General features: G+C 52.3%; 1 protein-coding gene across 4 annotated transcripts; it reads left to right on the forward strand.

The window, feature by feature from the left end:
- Window positions 1–1,102: 1,102 nt before the first annotated feature.
- Snapc4 (small nuclear RNA activating complex polypeptide 4) lies at window positions 1,103–20,784 on the forward strand. 4 transcript variants are annotated; one of them, XM_013123318.3, is made up of 23 exons: window positions 1,103–1,228; window positions 3,562–3,700; window positions 4,119–4,168; window positions 5,160–5,327; window positions 5,422–5,547; window positions 6,038–6,116; window positions 6,591–6,672; window positions 7,658–7,762; window positions 7,838–7,910; window positions 8,247–8,411; window positions 9,611–9,758; window positions 10,004–10,110; window positions 10,263–10,357; window positions 12,578–12,672; window positions 13,823–13,902; window positions 14,159–14,518; window positions 15,268–15,589; window positions 15,874–15,944; window positions 16,186–16,296; window positions 17,034–17,061; window positions 17,428–18,881; window positions 19,773–19,894; window positions 20,528–20,784. In XM_013123318.3, the coding sequence occupies exons 2-22, from the start codon at window positions 3,571–3,573 to the stop codon at window positions 19,884–19,886; spliced, it is 3,963 nt and encodes a 1,320-aa protein (XP_012978772.1). In that variant the 5' UTR covers window positions 1,103–1,228; window positions 3,562–3,570; the 3' UTR covers window positions 19,887–19,894; window positions 20,528–20,784. The 4 variants fall into 4 exon arrangements, with proteins under 4 accessions (XP_012978772.1, XP_012978771.1, XP_040601135.1 ...); XM_013123317.3 differs by having other exon boundaries at window positions 1,107–1,228; window positions 3,558–3,700; XM_040745201.1 differs by lacking the exon at window positions 1,103–1,228 and adding an exon at window positions 1,250–1,368 and having other exon boundaries at window positions 3,558–3,700.
- Window positions 20,785–21,208: the final 424 nt, after the last annotated feature.

Below are 21,208 nucleotides of genomic sequence, written 5' to 3' on the forward strand. Positions count from 1 at the left end.
CAGGGTGTAGCATCCCTAGCTCACTGTTGGTGTCTTGACTCAGCAGACCAAAGAGAAAGGTGGAGGGACTTGTAGGGAAACTGAGGTAGTGTTCCCTTTGACCACAGAACTCGAGGCAGTGTTACCATCCTCAGCAGATTTCTGGCTGCCCTTACCACTATAAGTGAGCAAGGTGGGAGCTATGCAGTTGCTTATACACTATTCTCATGGTTTATGTGCAAAGTGCTCATAAATAGGGTTTTACAAGCACTGCAAGGCTTGGCGATGTTTGCCTTTATTCATAGCACCATGGAGCAAAGGCAGAAGATCTCTTGAGTTCTAGATCAACCTGTTCTGCATGGCCCTGTGTCAAAAAAAAAAAAGTTACAAGTGTGGTGAAATATGCCTGTTTATACAAGACTCCCTTGTACACGGAAAAATTAAATACCAGAAACCGACAGGTCTGCTTCAATGTCCCAGACTCACTCGGGCCAATCCCTACTCTTGGCCAGACTTGCCATGACTCTGGTTTCTGTTTTGTTTGAGACAGGGTCTACATAGTCCTGGAATTTGTGTGCAAACCAGGCTGAACTTGAACTCAGAGATCTGCCTGCCTCTGTCTCCTAAGTGCTGGATTAAAGGGTTGTGCCACCAGTCTCTGCTTTTGTGACTCTAGCTCTTTGTGGTTCACAATGGGACCCTATCCTCACTCTCAGTGGTGTGGGCAGCTGGCTTCTATTCAGTATGCCATAAGGCCACGGCCTTTCCCAGGTCCCGCATGTCACTGAGCCAGACTTTCACCGGCCTTGTGCCTTAAGCCTTTGCTCTGCTCCTGCCACTCACACATTATTAGACACTAGGAAGACCCCCCCCCATTCCCCTATCCAGCCCTGTTGAGGTGTTGGCCTCTAAGACAGGTCCTGAATGAATGAATGTTCACAGCCAGACGGTCTCAGGCTATGGGCTCTGGGTTCGCCAAATGCGAGACAGTTCTTAGCAACACACTCACTGGCCATGCACCCAAACCCAGGACACCAGGGACGAAACGTGCAGCTCCCAGAGTACTTGGAGGAAGCTGAGCTCCTGACTAGGGCCCCGCCCCAGCAGCCGTCCAGCATGCTCTGCGCCGCGGCCTGGGGCGGGACTTCCGGTATGAGCTACTGAGTTCCGTGGCCGCCAGAAGTGTGATGTGCGTGTGGTCGCCTGGGTGACGGGAACTGGCTGTGGAGTGTGTAGAGCGGCCTAGAAGGTGAGCACAGGCGGGTTGCAGCTAGCAGGCGTTGTGTACGGGAGGGGTGAGGCAGCGTGAGGAAACCGAGGCCCGGCGTGGCCACGACCTTGCCGGAACGGAAAGCCAGCATCCCGAGCCCGGCCGAAGTCTAGCATCTGGTGAGACACAGCAGGTTTGCACAGTGCTGTGTGCTTCGAGCCGCTGCTCGTCCCCGTTATGCTCTGCGGCACCAGGGGTCAAGCCTGGCTAATCGAATCCACACACACAGGGTGCGTGGGCCCTCAACTGCCTTTTCCGGAGTCAAGTTATCCCTTAGAAGGGACAGGCAGAAAGGCGCCTGTGATGTCAGTGAGGGCGGCCTGAGGCTCCCAACTTGGGACTTACACCTGTGACTTTTTCTTCCTTCACTTGGACAACGCGATGGGGGGAAGATGGAATCCCTGCCGCCTCAAAACACACATTGCCTTTTCGTTGGAGGCCAGGGGTCCAGTGGAGGTGTTGTTTGTTTGTTTGTTTGTTTGTTTTTAAACTAGGTCTGCATACCTGGCTGCTTCTAACCATGCTTGGTTAGATGTAAGGCTTCTTGTTCGGGAACGGCAGTGCTGAAGGGAATTACTTTGTTTTGATGCAGCCAGGCAAGGCTCCTGTCATTACCTCAATAGTAAGAAGTCAAGCCAAGCCGGCCGGTGGTGGCACCCGCCTTTAATCCCAGCACCCGGCAGGCAGAGGCAGGTAGTTCGAGACCAGCCTGGTCTACAAGAGCTAGTTCCAGGACAGCCTCCAAAGCCACAGAGAAACCCTGTCTCGAAAAACCAGAAGAAAAAGTCAAACCAGGAGCAGGATCTTTCTCTTCATGTTTGACTTTTGAGACAGGCTCTCACTAATGACCCGCAACCCAGAGATCTGTCTGCCTGCTGGCCTCCCAAATGCTAGGATTAAAGGTGTGTGCCACCAGGCGGTGGTAGCACACACCCTTTCCCAGCACTTGAGAGACAGAGGCAGGTGAATCTCAGAGTTTGAGGCCAGCCAGGTTACACAGAGAAACCCTGTCTTGAAAGGAAGAAAGTGTATGACACACACACTTCCTTTTCTTTTTTTTCTTTCTTTTTTTTTTTTTTTTGCTTTGGAGACAGGGTTTCTCTGTGGCTTTGGAGACTGTCCTGGAACTAGCTCTTGTAGACCAGGTTGGTCTGGCACTCACAGAGATCTGCCTGCTGGGATTAAAGGCATGAGCCACCAATGCCCAGCTCACATTCTTCTGCGCTGTCTGCATGTATGCCTTTATGCCAGAAGAGGGCATCAGATCCACTATAGATGATTTGTGATCTACCATGTGGTTGTTGGGAATTGAACTCAGGACCTCTAAAAGAGTAGCCAGTGCTCTTAACCACCGAGCCATCTCTCCACCACCACCCCCACCACCACCCCCAGACAATGTTTCTTTGTGTAGCCCTGGCTTTCCTGGAACTCACTCTGTAGACCAAGCTGGCCTCAAACTCAGAGAGCCATCCACTTACCTTTTCCTCCAGAGTGCTGGGATTAACGGTGTGACACGGCCACTATACCCAACTTTCACACCCAGCTTTTTATCATTATTGTATTTGTTTATCCACGTATTTGTATACGTGCAGTGAGGTGTCAGAGGAAAACCTGGAGTAGGGCCTCTCCACCATGTTGTTCCTAGGACTGAACTCAGGTCATTAGTGGCAGGTACCTTTACCTGGTAAGCCATCTCACGCACCTGAGCTTCCGTTTTCTGTAATGGTCTTTCACTTCTCCCAGTTTCCTTCTGTCTCGGATTTTGCTTCATGTTCCCAAGAGAACGTCTCCTTTGTGCTTCAGTAGACACTTGCTCAGTGTCTGGCAGCACCGTGTGCCGGGCGATGTCCTAAAAAGGCAAAGTCTTGCTCTGAAGGCTGACCGTTCAGCGCCGTGCAGCCAGGCTATCCGCAGCTGTGGTCATAGTTTGGATCGCAGGGGCTGAACGTCTTTTGCTCTGCACTTTCTGCATTTGGTGACCAGCTCCCTGTGGTTGGGCATAAGAGTACAGAGGCCACACAGGTAGACTGTGTTTTTACCTGTGGTAATGGTAGCCTCACGAAGGCAGGGTCATTTTCGGGTGTATTGACAGGTGTTGAGTCAAGAACGGGAGTTCCTGGGTGTAAAAGTGTCAGCTTGTAGGAACTTAATCTCAGGGTGCCCCTAAGCTTCTCTTGAGCCCGAGTCTCCATCTGGGTACCCCATTGTCTGCTTTTGAGCAGGCGCTTGCCATCTCCAGCAAGTGCGCATCTAAAGGAGGATGACACCCAGGTACACTCAGTTTCTCCTGTTTCGTAACACTGTGAAGGCAGGTTGAAGCCATGGACATAGACGCCGAGAGAGAGAAAATAACGCAGGAGATCCAGGAGCTCGAAAGAATTTTGTATCCTGGATCGTCCAGTGTCCATTTGGAGGTCTCTGAATCCAGCCTCAGTTCAGACTCTGACGCAGGTGAGCCCATGTGCCTGGCCTAGCATGGCATGGCGGGAGCAGGTGTATGTACCCTTTAGCTATATTAGGCTGTGGGCTGCTCTGTGGCCAGACTGTTTCTTGCCCAAATTGTCCTCCGCTTTTACCTCAGCAAGAACGTTTTTCCATTCCCTCAGTCTTTGGGCCTAGCTGTGCATACCTGCCTATGCTGCCATTTGGCCTGGTACCTTCTAGGCAGCAGTGGCATCCTGGTGGGAGCGGAGGGCTGAGTTCAGCCTGTCAGCTTGAGTAGTCTCCATGGCCCAGACGCCGGGATTTCTTTCCTGAGCTTAGAGGGTAACCTGCAGTGGGGCCCTGTCATGAGGGCTCATCCCTCTCTGCAGCATGTTCTTGCTACCCAGGCCCCCACCCTTACATCATGTGCTTGTGTTTCTTACAGATTTCCTGCCTGATGAGGACTTGGAAACTGCTGCTGGTGCCCCCATCGTGGTAATTGTTGCTTGCTAGGCTGGGCTGCTGGGTCATATCTGCTGCTACCTTCCAAACTGGCCCAAGAGGGCTTGGTTTGCAGCCCTGTTGGTTTTCCTACAACTAATGTCCATTTATTGTGAAATAAGGCTCACAAAGTGTTCCTTGTGTGGTACTAGGGATGCTATCCAGGTGTTCATTCATACGAGGCTCACACTCTACCACTGAGCTGCATCCCTGAACACAAATTATTATCAGAATTGAAACTATTGGCAGAAGTAACCCTTTTAACAGGCGGGTAACCATAGCTGCTGGCTTTTCTTGCGCTCACACTAAAAACATCAGAGGTGGAGGCAGCAAAGCACGTGTCTGGGCCGTGCTCCACATCTTACCCGCTGTGCCTCTGTGTCCCAGTCTAGACGGTGGTCACCATAAATGACTTAGAGAAGCACCTGGCAGAGATCTATTCACACCAGAGTTGCTAGCCATTATTTTGACTGTTTTAGGCATTTTATTTGGGGGAAACTTTATAGTTTGCTTATTTCCTTACTGAGCAAACAAGAATCGAGTCCCTTAGTGTTTAAGGACTCTCTTTTCAATAGACTGACTGACACAGCTCTGTAGTCATTGGACATTTGGCATTCCCAGGCTATTCAGGGAGTTTCCTTACTGATTTCTGACACTTGAGGTGCTGAGGATGGGGACAAAACAAACTTGCTGCGAAGTTCAGGCTTCACAGAAATGTCTGTTGCAAAATTAGAAGCTGCTTGCTATGGTACAGGGACCCCCACCTCCAACCCCAGCATATGCTTCACAAGCAGATCTCATGTTGATCTGAAAAGATGCACACACTCCGGCTTGAGGGTGGTGGGCTCCGTTTCCAAGTGTAACTCCTCCTCATTCGTTGGGCTTGTACTAGGGCTGTCTCAGTGACCCTTGTGGGCTTGGGCCTGCGTGTGGCAACAAGGAGGGTGTCGCTATCTCTTCATTTGCCATTGTGGCTCCTAACCAGGAAGAAGAAAGGTGGAGTGAGGCCAGCAACGATGAGGAGGACCCCAAGGACAAAGCTCTTCCTGAAGACCCTGAGACCTGTCTGCAGCTGAATATGGTCTACCAGGAGGTGATTCGGGAGAAGCTGGCAGAGGTCAGCCAGCTGCTAGCCCAGAACCAGGAGCAGCAGGTACAGTAGCCCACTCCTGACCCTCAGTGTCCCACAGAACAGGGCCCAGAGTGGATCTGTTCACCGCCCACTGAGAGCCTTGCTTTCGTTCCAGGAGGAGATACTGTTTGATCTGTCTGGGGCCAAATGCTCCAAGGTGAAGGATGGCAAAAGCCTGCCCTCATACATGTACATAGGCCACTTCATGAAGCCATACTTCAAGGACAAGGTCACTGGAGTGGTAAGTAGTAAAGACCCCTCTTTAGCAGCTCAAAGTTGAATGTCCTGGGAGGAAGGGGCTGTCTTCTTCACAGCCTGTTGTGAGTGCTCGTAAGTTCCCTTGGATGTTTGGGTTAGCATTTTCTATCCTCCTTAAAACTGCCTCATCCTTTAACGAAGGTCAAGGCCTCCAGCTGACATTGCCCTCTGGGGTGTGTTTCTCTAAAATAGAATTACAGCATTTAGCAAGTCAGTAGAATAGATCTGAAAGTGCTCATCACCTCCCATGTCTACCAGCTTCATGGAGTCTCTGGCTACTTACTTCCTTGTGCTGGGGGGATCAAGCCACGGGTTTTTCATTCAGCAGTAACTTGCAATATAGACATCCTGGGCCTGGCCCTGCATGTGAGCAGCATGTAGGGAGGCTGCAGGGAAGATTCTGAGTCTCCGTGGGGACCCTTGAGGGTGAGTGTGGTTAGTGTGCCATGTCCTGACCCTGTATACTCTAACAGGGGCCTCCTGCCAATGAAGACACACGAGAGAAGGCTGCCCAGGGAATCAAGGCCTTTGAACAGCTCTTGGTGACCAAGTGTAAGAGTCCAGACAGGCTTTTGGGTGGGCATCCAGTAGCCATAGAAACCACAGAGGGCATTCCCACAGCCTGGCCTCTCCTAGGCATATCCTGTGGTTCTCATGCCTGTCCCTCTTGTGGCTTCACAGGCTCCTGCAGGCCTTGATCACTGGGACTGGCAACTTGACCCTTTGCCTTTCCAGTGCTGAGTTGATGCAGGCTGGGCCATACACACAGCCCTTTCCAACTCTAGCTATTCTCAGAACACCTAACCCTGAAAGGATACTCTGAGCTAGACTTTGGGTGGAGGGTGGAATTATGGGCTGGAAGGTGTTCTGGCTGGCTGCCCTAGTGGCATCCAGAGATGTAACCACGGCCTTTCTGGAGCAGGAAGCAGGGGGCGGGCTAGGATTGTAGAGAGGATTCAGTGGACGTGTGTGTCTGTGGAGCAGGCAAGGTCTTATGACATCACATCACTATTTTTTCCTCTTCAGGGAAGCACTGGGAGAAAGCCTTGCTCAGGAAGTCTGTAGTGAGTGATCGCTTGCAACGCCTACTACAGCCCAAGATGCTGAAGTAAGTCCAGAGACGGGCCATCATAGCTTTCCTTCCCCACAGATGAAAGCCAGGCTCCTGTGGGGCTGGGGAGGTTCATCGTGGCATGCTCTGTCTTTTCATTCTCCTGCTGCCCTTCCAGCACTGTGATGTCGATGTCTATCCTTTGCTCTGAAGAAGGTGGCCCGGCGTTGTGGGCAAATGCAGAGCGTGGGGGTCAGAGTGAGCATCCATGTTCAGCTACATGCCATAGGCAGTTTCTCAAATACTCTTTTCTGGGTTTCTGGGCCTGTCTGTGAAACCAGCTTTGTGAGTGTGTTGATGGGTACTTATCATGGGACCAAAGGGCATCATGCAGTACCCGATGTGAGTGCACAATGAAGGGCATTATTGTTTTGATAAGTGGCTGGAAACAGACGTCCTCTGGGGCAGAGTGTCAGCTGTGCCTGAGTAATCACAAAGGGCCAAGTGAGCACATGATGCTGACAGTGTTAAGGATAGAGTAACCAGAGCAGATGCGTCCCTTAGAACTGGACCACGGGGTACGAGGCACCTCTGGACTTGTGTGCTCAATACTGATGGTGAGAAGAGAATGATGCTTTTCCTGAAGTGTGAGAGAGCCAGCTCTTCCCTCCCAACCCCTTCTGCTTGCAGTTTGCTGAAGCAGTAGCTGCAGAACTAAGTCAGGCTTGCCTGAGATGTCTGTGTCCTGGAAACCAAGATTGGCAGAGGAGCCATGCTCTGGGATGCAAGCAGTTACCATCTGCCTCTGCAAACAGCCCAGCAACTCCTGCCCTAGATGGTGCTATTCTGATGGTAGGGGTGCCCCAGAGGTGGTAACAGGACTTCCTTTGTGGTAAGGGACCAAGGCAAGAGAGGAAGAAAGCACATTCCTGTGCAGGTTTTCCAACCTTGAGCTGAGAGACTTGCACAAGAGCATTCAGAGAACAGGGCGTCAGCTTACATGGTACATCTCACTCACAGCTCCACTCTGTCTACCTTGCAGGCTTGAGTACCTACACGAGAAACAGAGCCGCGTCTCCAGCGACTTGGAGAGGCAGACCCTGGAGAAGCAGATTAAGGAAGCAGAGAAAGAGATCCAGGACATCAAGTAAGCCGGGGCCTTCTGGATCCAGGGAAGAGCTGCAAGCTTCGCATGATACCAGCTCCTTGTCCTTTCCTTTAGCCAGCTGCCAGAGGAAGCTTTGCTGGGGAGCCGGCTGGACCACCATGACTGGGAAAAGATTTCCAACATCAATGTAAGTCAGGCAGGCCTGGGTGCCCGCCCACAGCTGCAGTAGAACTTCTAAGCCGAGTGTGGGTTGGAACTAGGTGGTTAAGCCTCACCTTCACTTGGGTCTTAGCCCACTATAAACTCTCCAGTCAAGTATGCTAGCACTTTTGGAAGTTGCAAGGGACTTCATGGCACCCTCCCCAACTAACAAGGTGCCCTTCCTGAGATGAACAGTTTCAGTGCCTTTTGACTACACAGAAGCCTCTGGCTGGCAGACAGTGACAGTCCAGCCAGGAGCTATGTCTTGACTATGCTTGGCATCAGCAGCCCCTCTGAAGTCTGTTCTTTCTCATGGGTGCAGTTTGAAGGAGGCCGTAGTGCCGAGGAGATCCAGAAGTTCTGGCAGAGTTCTGAGCACCCGAGTATCAACAAGCAAGACTGGAACACAGAGGAGGTAGAGCGACTGAAAGCCATTGCTGCCACACATGGTCACTTGGAGTGGCATTTGGTTGCAGAGGAGCTAGGGGTAAGGACCGGGACCTGAGAACCTTGGAAGTCTGGGAGGACATGGGCTTCTTTCTGGGCTTGGGGTGGAGGTCAGTCCCATGCTGTATAGTTTGGTACACACAATTTTAGGAAATAATTTATTTGGTAAATTGTGCTTTTAAAGAAGGTCATTTGAGGGCTGGAGAGATGGCTCAGAGGTTAAGATCACTGGCTGCTCTTCCAGAGGACCTGAGTTCAATTCCCAGCAACCACATGGTGCCTCACAACCATCTGTAAAGAGATCTGGTGCCCTCTTCTAGTATACATGCAGGCAAAACACTGTATACACAATAAATAAATAAATCTTTTTAAAAAAAAAAAAGATTTGAGCCAGGCGGTGGTGGCACATACTTTTAATCCCAGCACTCTGGAGGCGGGCAGAGGCAGGTGGATCTCAGTGAGTTCAAGGCCAGCCTGTTCTACAGAGCGAGCTCCAGGACAGCCAAGGCTACACAGAGAAAACCATGTCTCGAAAAACCAGAAAGAAAGGAGGGAAGGAAGAAACTCATTTGTCCCTTTTACCTTTTTAACTTTAAATTCCATCTTGTCTGGTGAAAATGTGACCATTTATTGCATTTTCTTTGCGTGGTATTTGTTGTGGGGAAAGGCCTGGAAGCAAACCGTAGCTGAGCACCTACCACATCCAGCCCCATAAGTCCTGTGACTGGCTCAGATAGTGAGTCTACTAGAAAAGCCGTTCCATGAGGGGATGAGTGACGGGGCAGGTGCAGCAGCAGTGTCATGTGGCTGTGGCTTACCTGTAGGGTGTTCCTTCCTGAGGTGTGGTCCTCATCCCGGCCCATCAAAGTCTCTAAATAACCTGCCTTAGAGCTTGAGAGCTAGAGAGATTCTGTGAGAGGCTTTGACAGGCATTTCCACAGCACCTCCTATCATCCGTCTAGGAATTGGCAGTGTAGTTTGGACATCTGAGTTAGCTGTCACAAGGATTTTTCTTGTTTGTGTTTAAGATAGGGTCTCACTCTATAGTCCAGGCTGTCCCGAAGCTCACAATGTAGCCCATGCTGACCTCAAACTCATAGCACTTCTGCGTCAGACTCCCAAGTTCTGGGATTAGCAACACCTGTCTCCTGGAAGCTCTTGGGGGGCTGCTCTGGGTATCTCTGCATGTGCAGGGTGAAGCCCAGTGACGCCCATTTGTTTCTGTTTGGCCTTGGGAAGACAAGCCGCAGTGCCTTCCAGTGCCTGCAGAAATTCCAGCAGTACAACAAAGCCCTGAAACGCAAAGAGTGGACAGAAGAGGAAGACCACATGCTCACCCAGCTGGTCCAGGAGATGCGTGTTGGGAACCATATTCCATACCGCAAGAGTAAGCCCACCACACCAAACGGCATCTTCCAGGCCCTTGAGCTGCTCCAAGCCCTAGTGGTCTGAGGCCCTAGGTGCCTAGAAACAGAGACTTGTAGAAGAGTTTACAGCTGTCCTAGGGAGAGGTGGGAGGGGGGAGAAGTCCTGATGACCAGAGTAACTCCTCTCCATAGCTTCCGGGAGGCCCCTCTGTGCCTGCTTATTGCCTGCATAAGATGGATGAGTCCCAGTCTTATCTGTTCCCAGTTGTCTACTTCATGGAAGGAAGAGACTCCATGCAACTGATCTACCGTTGGACCAAGAGTTTGGATCCTAACCTGAAAAGGGGATTCTGGACCCCAGAGGAAGATGCTGTAAGTCTGGCACCCAGAGAAGACTGTACCCAGGAAGTTTGCCTGGCTGTCCTTAGTACAGTCATGTGCCCTCTTAAGCTGAGAGACCTCGGGGTGGGGAAGCTAATGGCTATCCCGTGGAGGATTGTCTGTTTGTTCACTTCTTTCTGCAGAAGTTGCTTCGAGCTGTTGCCAAGTATGGGGCGCAGGACTGGTTTAAAATCCGGGAAGAGGTGCCAGGTAGGAGCGATGCCCAGTGCAGAGACCGGTGAGTTGCCCGCACTGGCTGAAGGAGCGACTTGCTTGAGTCACACTTCTATAGGCAGGCTGGGTGACAGCGGCCCTAAAGTGCTGTGTCTACAGGAGCTTTGCATACTAGGGTTGGCACTGTTGGGAAGCTGAACTTTCATATTTCTTGTTCACAAGGTGTCAAATGCTAGTGGCAATTCTTGCTGATGTCCTCCCACATTTTGATGAGGAGGTCCCCATCAGGTTACTAGGGTTCTATCCCTTCCTCCCTAGTTTCTTTCAGTGGTTTGTTCAGACGTGTTTCACTTTACCTTGTTAATGTAAATCACCCTACAATCTACACTCAGCAACCCCACAGAATCCCATTCAAACAGGCAAAGGTCAATAGACATGTCTCCAGACATGCATAAATAGCCAAAAGACCCATGGAAGGATGCTCAGTCACTAATTCAAGAATGCAAGTCAAAACCACAGTGAAGTATTTCATACATGTAGGGGTACAAGCAGCTGTTAAAACAAACAAAAAGAAAACAACAGTATGCTAATAAGTGTTCCTGGGGAGCAGAGTACAGCCTTCCGAGAAACCAGACATGAGGCAGCATTATGCGGGATAGTGTAGTGTAGTCTCTACCTGCAAAACTCAAGTGTCCCATGCAGGAACTCTTGTACTGGTTAAGAATGTTTGTCGAACGTTGTTCATTGTCAATAAGAAAATGGGGGTACAAATTTAGAGTCCTGGCATTTGCAAGGAGGAGCATTCTGATAGATGCTGGGTTTCCGTACATTTGGATAGAAGGTACAGGAGCCTTGAACATTGAGACCATTTGGACAAGTGTTTATCAAGGCATGCTTATTTCTCTCAGGAATGTCCCTGGGTCGGTGATTCTTGTGTTTGCCTTTTTGGGGAGCTGCCAGACTTTATTCAAGTGTGACTATTATTCTGTGCTTCCACAAGCAGCATGTGAGGGTTCAGGCTTTCCATGTTCACCCCACCCCACCCAGCATTTGTTCTGTTGTCACTGACTGTCTCTGCTTGTGACTGCACCCCTCTAAGTGCCTGTGAAGTAGACTCTCACAGTAGTGTCTCACAGCAGCCCCTTGGGACTACCTGCCAAGCCTCCTTGCTTCGCCTGCTGGTTTCTTACACGTGTACATCTCTTTGGAGAAACATCTGCCAAAGTCCCTTGCTGATTTAAATTATTTGTCTTTGCATTACTGACCTGTGAAGGTTCTTTATGTGTTCCAGATGCAAGTGCACCTATCAGATGCAGGATTTGCATGGATATGACAGTCTATGGCTTGTTTCGACTTTCTTTACCTTCTTTACCAGAGCCACCAAAGCAGTGGTTCTCAATCTGTAGCTCATTACCCTTTTGGGGGTTGAATGACTTTTGCAGGGGTCACCTAAGACCATTGGAAAACACAGATATTTACTTTAAAATTCATAAGAGTAGCAAAATTACAGTTAATGAAGTAGCAATGAAAATAAATTTTTTTTTTTTGAGACAGGGTTTCTCTGTAGCTTTGGAGGCTGTCCTGGAACTCACTTTGTAGACCAGGCTGGCCTCGAACTCACAGAGATCTGCCTGCCTCTGCCTCCCGAGTGCTGGGATTAAAGGCGTGCGCCACCAACGCCCGGCTGCAATGAAAATAATTTTATGGGACTGGAGAGATGGCTCAGCGGTTAAGAGCGCTTGCTGCTCTTCCAGAGGATCCAAGTTCAATTCCCAGCACCCACATGGCAGCTCAGAACTGTCTGTGACTCCCAACTCCAGGGGATCTGATACCTTTCCATCAATGCATATAAAATAAATTTTAAAAAAAGAAAATAATTTTATGAGTTGGATTTTGGTGGTACATGCCTTTAATTCCAGCACTCGGGAGGCAGAGGCAGGCGGATCTCTGTGAATTGGAGACCCACCTGGTCTACAAGAGCTAGTTCCAGGACAGCCTCCAAAGCCACAGAGAAACCCTGTCTCAAAACACCAAAAATAATAATAATAATAATTTTATGGTTGGGAGTCACCATACCATGAAGAACTATATTAAAGGGTCGCATCATTGGGAAGGTTGAAAACCACTGCCCTAAAGTATAAGAATTTTTAAATGTTTAATTAAGTCCAGCTTGCCTTTATTTTTATTTATTTATGTGCCTATGGTGTCATTCTAAGCAATCACTGGAGAAGGCAGAAGAGCAGCAGAGGGGTCTTAAACTCTCCTGTCTTCCACACTATTTCAGCTACATCAGGAGATTACATTTTAGCTTGAAGAAGGGACGGTGGAACGCAAAAGAAGAGCAGCAGCTGATCCAGTTAATAGAGAAGTATGGTGTTGGTGAGTTGTTGGGAACTGTCCTTCCCGTTGACCCAGTTAATAGAGAAGTATGGTGTTGGTGAGTTGTTGGGAGCTGTCCAGTTAATAGAGAAGTATGGTGCTGGTGAGTTGTTGGGAACTGTCCTTCCCGCTGCCGCTGACTCCACGCGTACTGTGAATTCTTGCAGCCCATTAGGAGACCTGCACTTTTTCATATCTCAGGCTGCTGTCCTTGTGTTCATTCTTGACAAGTGGCAGTGTCTCCCCAATTGCAAATGCTCTTTTGTTTTACTGCCAGTGCAAGGGTGGAATCCAGGACCTTACTCTGGCTACACAAGCATGCCTCCAAGCTCCCCCATGCTCTCCATTACAAATGAGTGGAAATTCACTCTAGTAATTGGGAAGCCAGACAGAATGGTGCAGACCTTTAATCCTGGAAGTCACATGACACACACAAACATAAAACACAAGGTGGAGAGCATTAAGGAGCATTACCCAAGATTCACCCCTGGCCTCCATGCTCATGTTCACATACATACAGTCATTGTGTCACCTAACACTGTCAGAGCTGTGCTACCCTGGTCCTGCTTCAGGGGTGTCCTGTGCAGAGGAGCCTCTGGGCTGTTCAGTCAAATCTTTTGTGACTGGTGTTTTCAATATTTCGCAAATTTTTATTTAAAGATGTATTTATTATATACATAGTGTCCTGCCTTCATGTATGCCTGCATGACAGAAGAGGGCGCCAGATCTCATTACATGTGGTTGCTGGGAATTGAACTCAGGACCTCTGGAAGAGCAGTCAGTGCTCTTAACCTCTCCAACCCAGTATTTCCCAGTTTTTTACTAGAGGGCAGTAGTGAGCGAGTGTTTGTAGCTAAATCTTGCTGACACTAGTGATACCACCTCAGAAAAAAGCTTATGATTCTGGGGCATCTTCCGTTGTCACACTTCCCCATAAGTGCAGCCTGCAGGTGTCCCTCTGCCGCACAGACACCAGGGCCTGGAGCAACTTTCCTTTCCTACCTGTGTGTGCCGGAACTTCCTCAAGGGTTGGTCAGCCCTGAGATACAGATGCTGCCACACACAGGTGTTCTGGCCAAGCACCTGAGGGAAGACCATCCTGGCTACTTAGCCTCAATTCCAGAGGCTGGATTGTGGTTGTTTTTTGCAGGTCACTGGGCAAGAATAGCTTCTGAACTGCCCCATCGGTCAGGCTCCCAGTGTCTGAGCAAGTGGAAAATAATGGCCAGGGTGAGACATGTGTTTGCTTGCTCTGTGTATGCTTTGCTCAGGCGGAAGGCCCATACCTGTGGGAGTGCTTAGGCAAGGTGCGGGGTGGGGGTGGGGGAGCACAGGTTCTCGCCATACACGCCCTTTTCACGAGGCCCAGGACAGGGGGAGGCCACACCCCAGCAGCAGCCCCTGGAGGTGTTCTTAAGGCTAGCCTGCTTGCTTGTCTCCAGCGCCTGGGTAGCTGAGACCTGAAGCAGCCCTTCCCTCCCCTCAGAGGAAGCAGCGCCTCCAGAGGAGGCGGGGGCGGAGGCCCCATCACAGTAGCCAGTGGAGCTCTAGTAGCAGCAGCGACAGCAACGGCAGTGAGGGCTATGGCGGCGGCGGCAGCAGCAGCAGCGAAGACTCAGATGTGGAGCCGGAAGATTCTCTGGAGCATGGCAGAGCACTGGTTCCTCAACAGTACAGAGTGCCAGACATTGACCTGTGGGTTCCTACCAGGCCGGTCACCAGCCAGTCACAGAGAGAAGGGGCAGGGTGCTCCTCGACACACCGTGCTGTCTCCTGCACTCTTGACGCCACTCAAAGTCACCACAAGGAAGGTCCCACCACCGTCTCCACTCCTCAGATAAGCCAGGTGCAGATGCCCTGTAAACCCACTGCGCTGTTCTAAGGGGTCCAGTTCCTACACTCGCCAGACACTCACATAACAAGTAAGGAGGACCCAGCCAGCAAGGCGGGTGCTCTGGGCTCCTAGTGCTCACTAATGCTGGCACTCTGGACAGTTGGGTATTTGGTTTTTGATCTGGCTACAGCCATGTCCTCCTGTTCACTGTAATGTGTTGCTTAGGGCTGCTTTCAGACTTGTGCGGTAGCAGTGGCCTTCACAATGCAACCTCCATTGTCCCTAAGTCATTTGCTTTAAAGGCTGCAAGGACATCTGTTTCAGGGCACACCTGAGTGGGCAGTTCCCCACCTCCAACTGCTGAGTCCACAAGGTGTCCTCGTGCAGTGTCTCCAATTTGTCTGGTCATATGTATCTACCTGTCCCCTCTCTGCCCTCAGAGTTGGAGCCTGGGCAGGACACAGCTCTGCAGTGCCTATGGCAGCCTTGTGGGCCGCATAGGCCGTCCTACCCAAGGTATTGCTAGAAGGCTGGTCCAGTCAGCTCAACCATGGTCCTGCCTGCTGTGTGGGCCAGAGCATCCCTTGGAGAGGGAGCTAAGCCAGGCCCAACCTGAAGACCACTTACTTGCCTTACCACAGAGTACTTTCCCAAATAGCAAGTGGTGCTCATGGTGTGTGCTGTGTGGTCTCACAAAGAACAGTTACATCTGCACCAGGTCCTGCCACAGTCAGCCTCACAGGCTCTCTTTTGATATGCAGCATGTGGTGAAGGTGCCCCTCGAGAAAATGCTGAAGTTGATCAGGACCCGCCCAGCCACCCAGAGCCACACCCTGCTGAAGGAAGGACCGAGGCAGCCACCCCTGCCTAATTCACACTCAGAGTCTGACCCTGGTGACAGTGTGCCCCATCTGCGGCGGCTGTGGCATGGAACTTTCCAGTATAAGCTGAGACGCAAGCGACAGGCTCTTCACCGCAGGCTCCTTAAGCACAGGCTTCTGCTGGCTGTGATACCCTGGGTGGGTGATATCAACCTGTCCTGCACACAAGCTCCTAGGAGGCCTGCAGTAGTGCAAACTCAAGGTACTGCCCAGGGCTCTTCTTGAGCTTTCTGGAGCTGGGGTGGGAGCAAACAGTGGAATTGCTTCTCCTTGTGGCACGGTGAGCATGGGGGAGTGGCCTGATTGGGGTTCTTTGGAGAGGTGAAGCCGCGAAGGAGTCCAGCTGGGTTTGGGGTGGTGGGGAGAGGCTTAGGGGGCCCTGCCATCTGCTCTTCAAGGTAATGTGGAGCTAAGGCTGCCCTGCCCCAGACTGTCTCGGGGAGCTTCAAAACTGGAGCCCCTTTGTGCTCTGCCCTTGCTCTCTAGCTGACAGCATCAGGACGCAATTAGAGTGTGCCCGCCTGACCAGCACTCCAGTCTTCACACTGCTTATTCAGGTAAGCCCCCGCAGGCTGCTGTCTGCTCTCGTCTGCTCTGGTGAAGAAGCATGCATGGAGCCCAAGTCCAGGCTGGAGGCTGCAAAGCTGTCCTGACCTCCCTGGACCCTCAGAGGCTTGAGGAGTTTGGATCTGCTCCTGAACAGCCATGGTCAGGGCAGCTTTCCATCTCCTTGACCATCGGTGGGCCTGACCCCAGTGCGGGGTGGAACAGGGAGGTTCTTATTCTCAGGCCTCTCAGCTCTTGCAGATTGATACTGCGGGCTGCATGGAGGTGGTCCGAGAGAGGAAGGCCAAGCCACCTGCCCTGCTCCAGCCTGGCACGCAGAACCCCCAACCGCATCTTCTGCAGGTAACAGACACTGGGAACAAGAAGGTCACACTGGGTATGGGGGCATACTCCTTTAATCCCAGCACTCAGAAGGCAGAAACAGGCGGATCTCTGTGAGTTCAAAGCCAACCTGGTCTGCAGAGCAAGTTTTAGGCCAGGCAGGCTACATAATGAGACCTTATCTCAAAAAAGGGAGTGAGAACAAATACTGTTCATCCTCCCCCATCCCTTCCCCAGGTTCAGTGTCAACCCTTCCTCGGAGGGGCAGTTCCCAGGCATTTCCATAGAAAAGTTGGCTCTCCCTCAGAACATCCCTTACCATACCTTCTCTAGGGTGGTATCTGTGTGAGCCACCCTACAGGAGACCTGAGTAGTCTGAGGCAGGTGCAAGGTAGGCTATGGGTAGGCTTGCCATTTGCAAGGCCTGGTCTCTGCAAGTCACTAACACCACCTGTTCTAGGAACCAAACTCATGAGTTCTGTTTGGGGGAGACTTCACCCTGGAATCCTATCACTTAGGGAGACAGTGAACCAAAATAGAACTCTGGTGCCCGTAGCCCATGAGCCCCACACTGTCCAAGACTTGACGAGCTCTGGCCAGGTAGCTTTAGTGGAGCTTTGCTGGAAGCCTATACCAGCAGGAATTGTCCGGACCCTGCGCTCAGTGCATATGGGAGGCCCCCAGAGTCGGAGTGGGCGGTGAGTGGGAAGAACCAGGGGATCCCGCAAAGATTCTACAGGCTGACTCTCTCTTCACAGGCATTCTCCAGTGCCAAGAACAGCACAGGTACCATCTGCCACATCTTTCTCTCTTATGGTGGGAAATGCCCTGCATTTGAGCCACAGCCTCTAGCAGCACAGCCAGTGACCCGAGAATAGGCTAGAAGGGCCTGCAACTATTTGGGCAGCCACTGAGGGCTCGAGGCACCATGTTGTGTCACCTGAGTTTTGAGGATGCTAGAGGGTTAGGAGCCAGGCCCTCACAGCTTGTTAGATGTAGACTGGGCTGTCTCTGCCATCTGCTGCCCTCTCTGTGAACAGAGTGCCTAGGTTGGGGACCCATGAGGTAAGCTAAAGCTTCACACATGGGTTTGCTGGTGTCCGTGGGCAAAGAGCCTGAAGTTCTTGTCAAGCTAGTTGTCTCTTGCTCTAGGCTGCCTCCTCCCAAGCATGCCGGGTCAGCAAACTACAAAGAGAGACAGCCACAAAGGACGTACCCGGCTGGGAACGTGCGGTACTGAAGCTACCTCGTTCCAAGTTCCTGTAGCAGCCCCAGGTGGCCCCCGGCCAAAGCCCAAGACTGTGTCTGAGCTGCTTCGTGAGAAACGGCTCCGTGAGTCTCGTGCTAAGAAGGCTACGCAGGCCCTCACTGCCGTCAACGGCCAGTTGCTGATCTCCTCACCTGTGATCCTCCAGCCCCCTCTGCTTCCAGCCCCCCAGGGCTCCCCAGTAGCAGGCCCTACAACATCCAGTGTAGAGCTCTCTGTCCCTGTGGCCCCAGTGATGGTCAGTTCAAGTCCTTCTGGCTCCTGGCAGGTGGCTGCGATGTCAGCCACAGACAAGCAGCCCCCCATCCGGCAAACCATTCCCCTAAATCCTTCCCACGAAGGGACCCAGATTGCAACCCCTGCTGCTTTTAGGAGTCTGGCCCTGGCTCCCAGACAGGTCCCCCCAGCCTGCCCTCTGAGTACTCTAGGGCAGTCTCAGGCCTCTGTCGCATCCCAGCCGGGCTTGCCCAAGGTTCTGCCCCTTCTCCCAGCAGTCCCCAGCCCCACTCAGCTGCCTGTGCAGCCCCTCAGTCTACCGCCAGCTCTTGGCCCACAGGCCAGTGGGCAGCCCCAGGCAGCCAAGGCCAGCCTGCCTATCAACTGGGTGCTCACAACTCAGAAACTGCTGTCTGTCCCAGTGCAAGCCGTGGGCCTCACCCAGCCGGTGATGACCCCTGACACCATAGGACCACCAGCAAAGCAGCTACCTTCCTCTGCCACGACTCCTGCTCGCGTGGGACAGCTTCTAGCCAGTACAAACACAGCGCCCAAAGGTCCTCAGGGCCAGGAAATACCAGCCGCATCTGGACCCGAAAAGAAGGCCTTGGACCTAAGCCTACTTTCCCAGGAAAGCGAGGCCGCCACACTGGCCTGGCTGAAGGGGTGCCAAGGTGCTTGTGTACCCCCACTAGGGAGCAGGATGCCCTATCAGCCCCCTTCTCTGTGCAACTTGCGAGCATTGTCCAGCCTTCTCCTCCATAAAAAGGACTTGGAGCAGAAAGCTTCCTCTCTGGTGGACAGCCAGGCAGCTGGGTCCCAACCTGAGCCCAAGTCTGGAGCCCTACAAACTTCCTTGGGGCTGGTACAGAGGCAGTTCCAGGACAACCCAGCCTACCTCTTGCTAAAGACACGTTTCCTGGCTATCTTCTCCCTTCCTGCACTCCTGGCCACTCTGCCACCCAACAGTGTCCCCACTACCCTGTCGGCAGCCATGGCTGTTGGTTCTGAAAGTGACAGTGAAGACCTCCTCGGTGACCAGGAACTCAAGGACAGGGCCAGGCAGTTGGACTGTCTGGGCTGCAGAGTACAAGCAAGCCCAGCAGCTGCAGACCCTGAGCAGGTAAGGATGCTGTGACAAGCTAAGGCCTGCAGGGCCTTGCCTGCCTGTGTGTCTGGCTTGCTGGGAGTGGTGAGCTAGGCAGGTGGAAGTTGGGCAAGGGAGCACTCTGTGGGTTTCTGGAGGAGGAGGAAGCGTGTCCAGTCTGCCCAGTTGGGAAAGGGCTTCGTAGAAGAAGTTGCCTCTCCTGGGCTGGCTGTAGCAGAACAGGGAGACAGCCTTCTGCTGTGACGTAGCCCCACCCCACGCACATACCACATACCCAAACTCAAGGTAGAGAGGCAGGCCTGACACATGATCCTGGGGTGTGGGGGCGGGGCCTGGTGCAGTGGAGGGAGTAGTTGCCCCTGTTCGTGCTCTCATGGGTACAGAATTACTCCCAGGCATCTCTTGCTCACGGAGAGCTGGCCTGGCAAGACAGTCTGTTCCCATAGGAACCTAGGGGCAAAATGTGTGGACCCATTTCCCTCCCCTCCCTGGCTGCTCCCAGGGAGCCCTACCACGCCTCTTCCCCTGCGAGGGTTAGATATACGGACCCTTCACACCACTGTCACTCCATTCCTGGTTGTGCTACCCTAGTTCCAGGGTGACCTGAGAATCTCTAGGGTATAGTCTTGTCTCTGTCTCCATTGGCCTGCACCTCAGAGTAGGACAGTGGTTATCATGGAATTGCCTAATGGCTGGAGACCCTACCCGAGGGGCAAAGCTGCAAAAAGCTAGGACCTAGCTGCTCTCACGTGCCTGTTCTGGGAAGCATGTGCTAGCCTGTTCTGGGGAAGCATGTGCGAGGGCTGGGGTGCTAGTGGGGGCTGTCCTCAGTCCTCCCTTTCCCGTCCCCTGCCGATTCTGACTGGAGTCACTAGTCTTCCCTGACCCGGCCTTTCATTGTTTCAGAGAGCTCCAGGTCCTGGTGAGGATTCTGCCCCCTCCCACCTGGATGCTTCCGATGACCTTGACGTGCTCAGGACTCGGCACGCTCGGCATTCCCGGAAACGGAGGCTGCGATGAGCAGCAAGGTGAGTCCATGTGGAGGCTGCCACCCTGCAACCAGGAAGAGGCACAGTCCAGAACATGGGCTTCCTCTGCCTGCTCTGGGAACAGCTAAGCTGAGGAGGGGAGAGTGGTATCGAGTCTGAAGGCTGACTTACGCGGACAGGGCAAGGCTAATAAGGCACTTTTGGAATGCGTAATGCCCCTGATCCTCTGTCCGCCCCTACCTGGAGCCCCATGTTGCCCAGCATGTCTTTAGTCCTTGGCACTACTCCCCTGTGCCTGAGTTTTATCCCCTCCCATCCTGGGGTACCAGCTCCTCAGAAGCTCCCTCTAACTGCTTTTCTGGGGTGGCACATGCAGCCCATGAACATAGTTACCTGTGTGATCCCCCTGACCACAGACCCCAGGCTGTACCTGCTTTCCTTGCTGAGTCCCTGGGCTCAGGTCAGGGTAAGCAAGGAAGGGGATGGAACCGTGAGGGTCGGTGTCCAGGACGCTCTAGTTGGCTTGTGAAGACACCATGAATCGTACCGTCTGTCCTCACATTTCAGTGCCAGCTTAGTCCCTGCTCTTCAGCAGCGCCATCTGCGGGGTCTGTCTCGGTGCTGGGGCCTGCTGGGGTAAAAACACTACCAAGGGGTACCCCTGTGTTTCAGGACAAGGACTCAAGGGGTCCAGAAACCCACTCTTACACCAGGCGGGAGGCAGAGCCCAGGCCTGGCCAGAAGCCCACAGCCCTCTGCAAGAGGAAGCGGAGGCCAGGAAGCTGCAGCCCTTCAGACTAACCTGTCTGCAGCAAGCAGCAGGGACTCTGCTAGCAGTGACCATGTGATGACAGGCTTAACTGTTACAAAATGCAAATTCACATAGTTGAAGGAATAAAGGAAATGTCTATTTTTTACTTTAAAAGCAATGCACAGCCTTTTGTGGTTTTGTCTTCTGGTACTGGGTACACACCAGCATCTGGGGATGTGGTTGTCTGCCAGTCCTGAGAGCCTCCCATATCCTTGGCTGCCCATGCAGTCCCTAGACCCAGAGAGCAGAGAGAATGGAGAAACAACTCTTCTTCCCATCTCATGAAAAAGTCAGCAGGCAAGGTCCCTGAACCAGCGTCACCACAATAGCCGCTCCCCTCACGGTGGTAGGCATGCCTTTGGCATGGAACCAAGGCCCGACTGAGACTTGCCTCTCCCTTAGTCACTATTATACCAGATTCTCTGGGAGTCCCAGACCCCTTGGCTCTCCAGAATTTGGTCCTTACATGGGTTTTACCCTCTGTTGTGGGAAATTTCCAAAGCAGAGAAAAAGGGTCAATGTGACCAACCTAGTCCTGGTGC

This window comes from Mesocricetus auratus, unplaced genomic scaffold (genome assembly GCF_017639785.1).
Source record: "Mesocricetus auratus isolate SY011 unplaced genomic scaffold, BCM_Maur_2.0 Super-Scaffold_100004, whole genome shotgun sequence".
Taxonomy (NCBI): domain Eukaryota; kingdom Metazoa; phylum Chordata; class Mammalia; order Rodentia; family Cricetidae; genus Mesocricetus; species Mesocricetus auratus.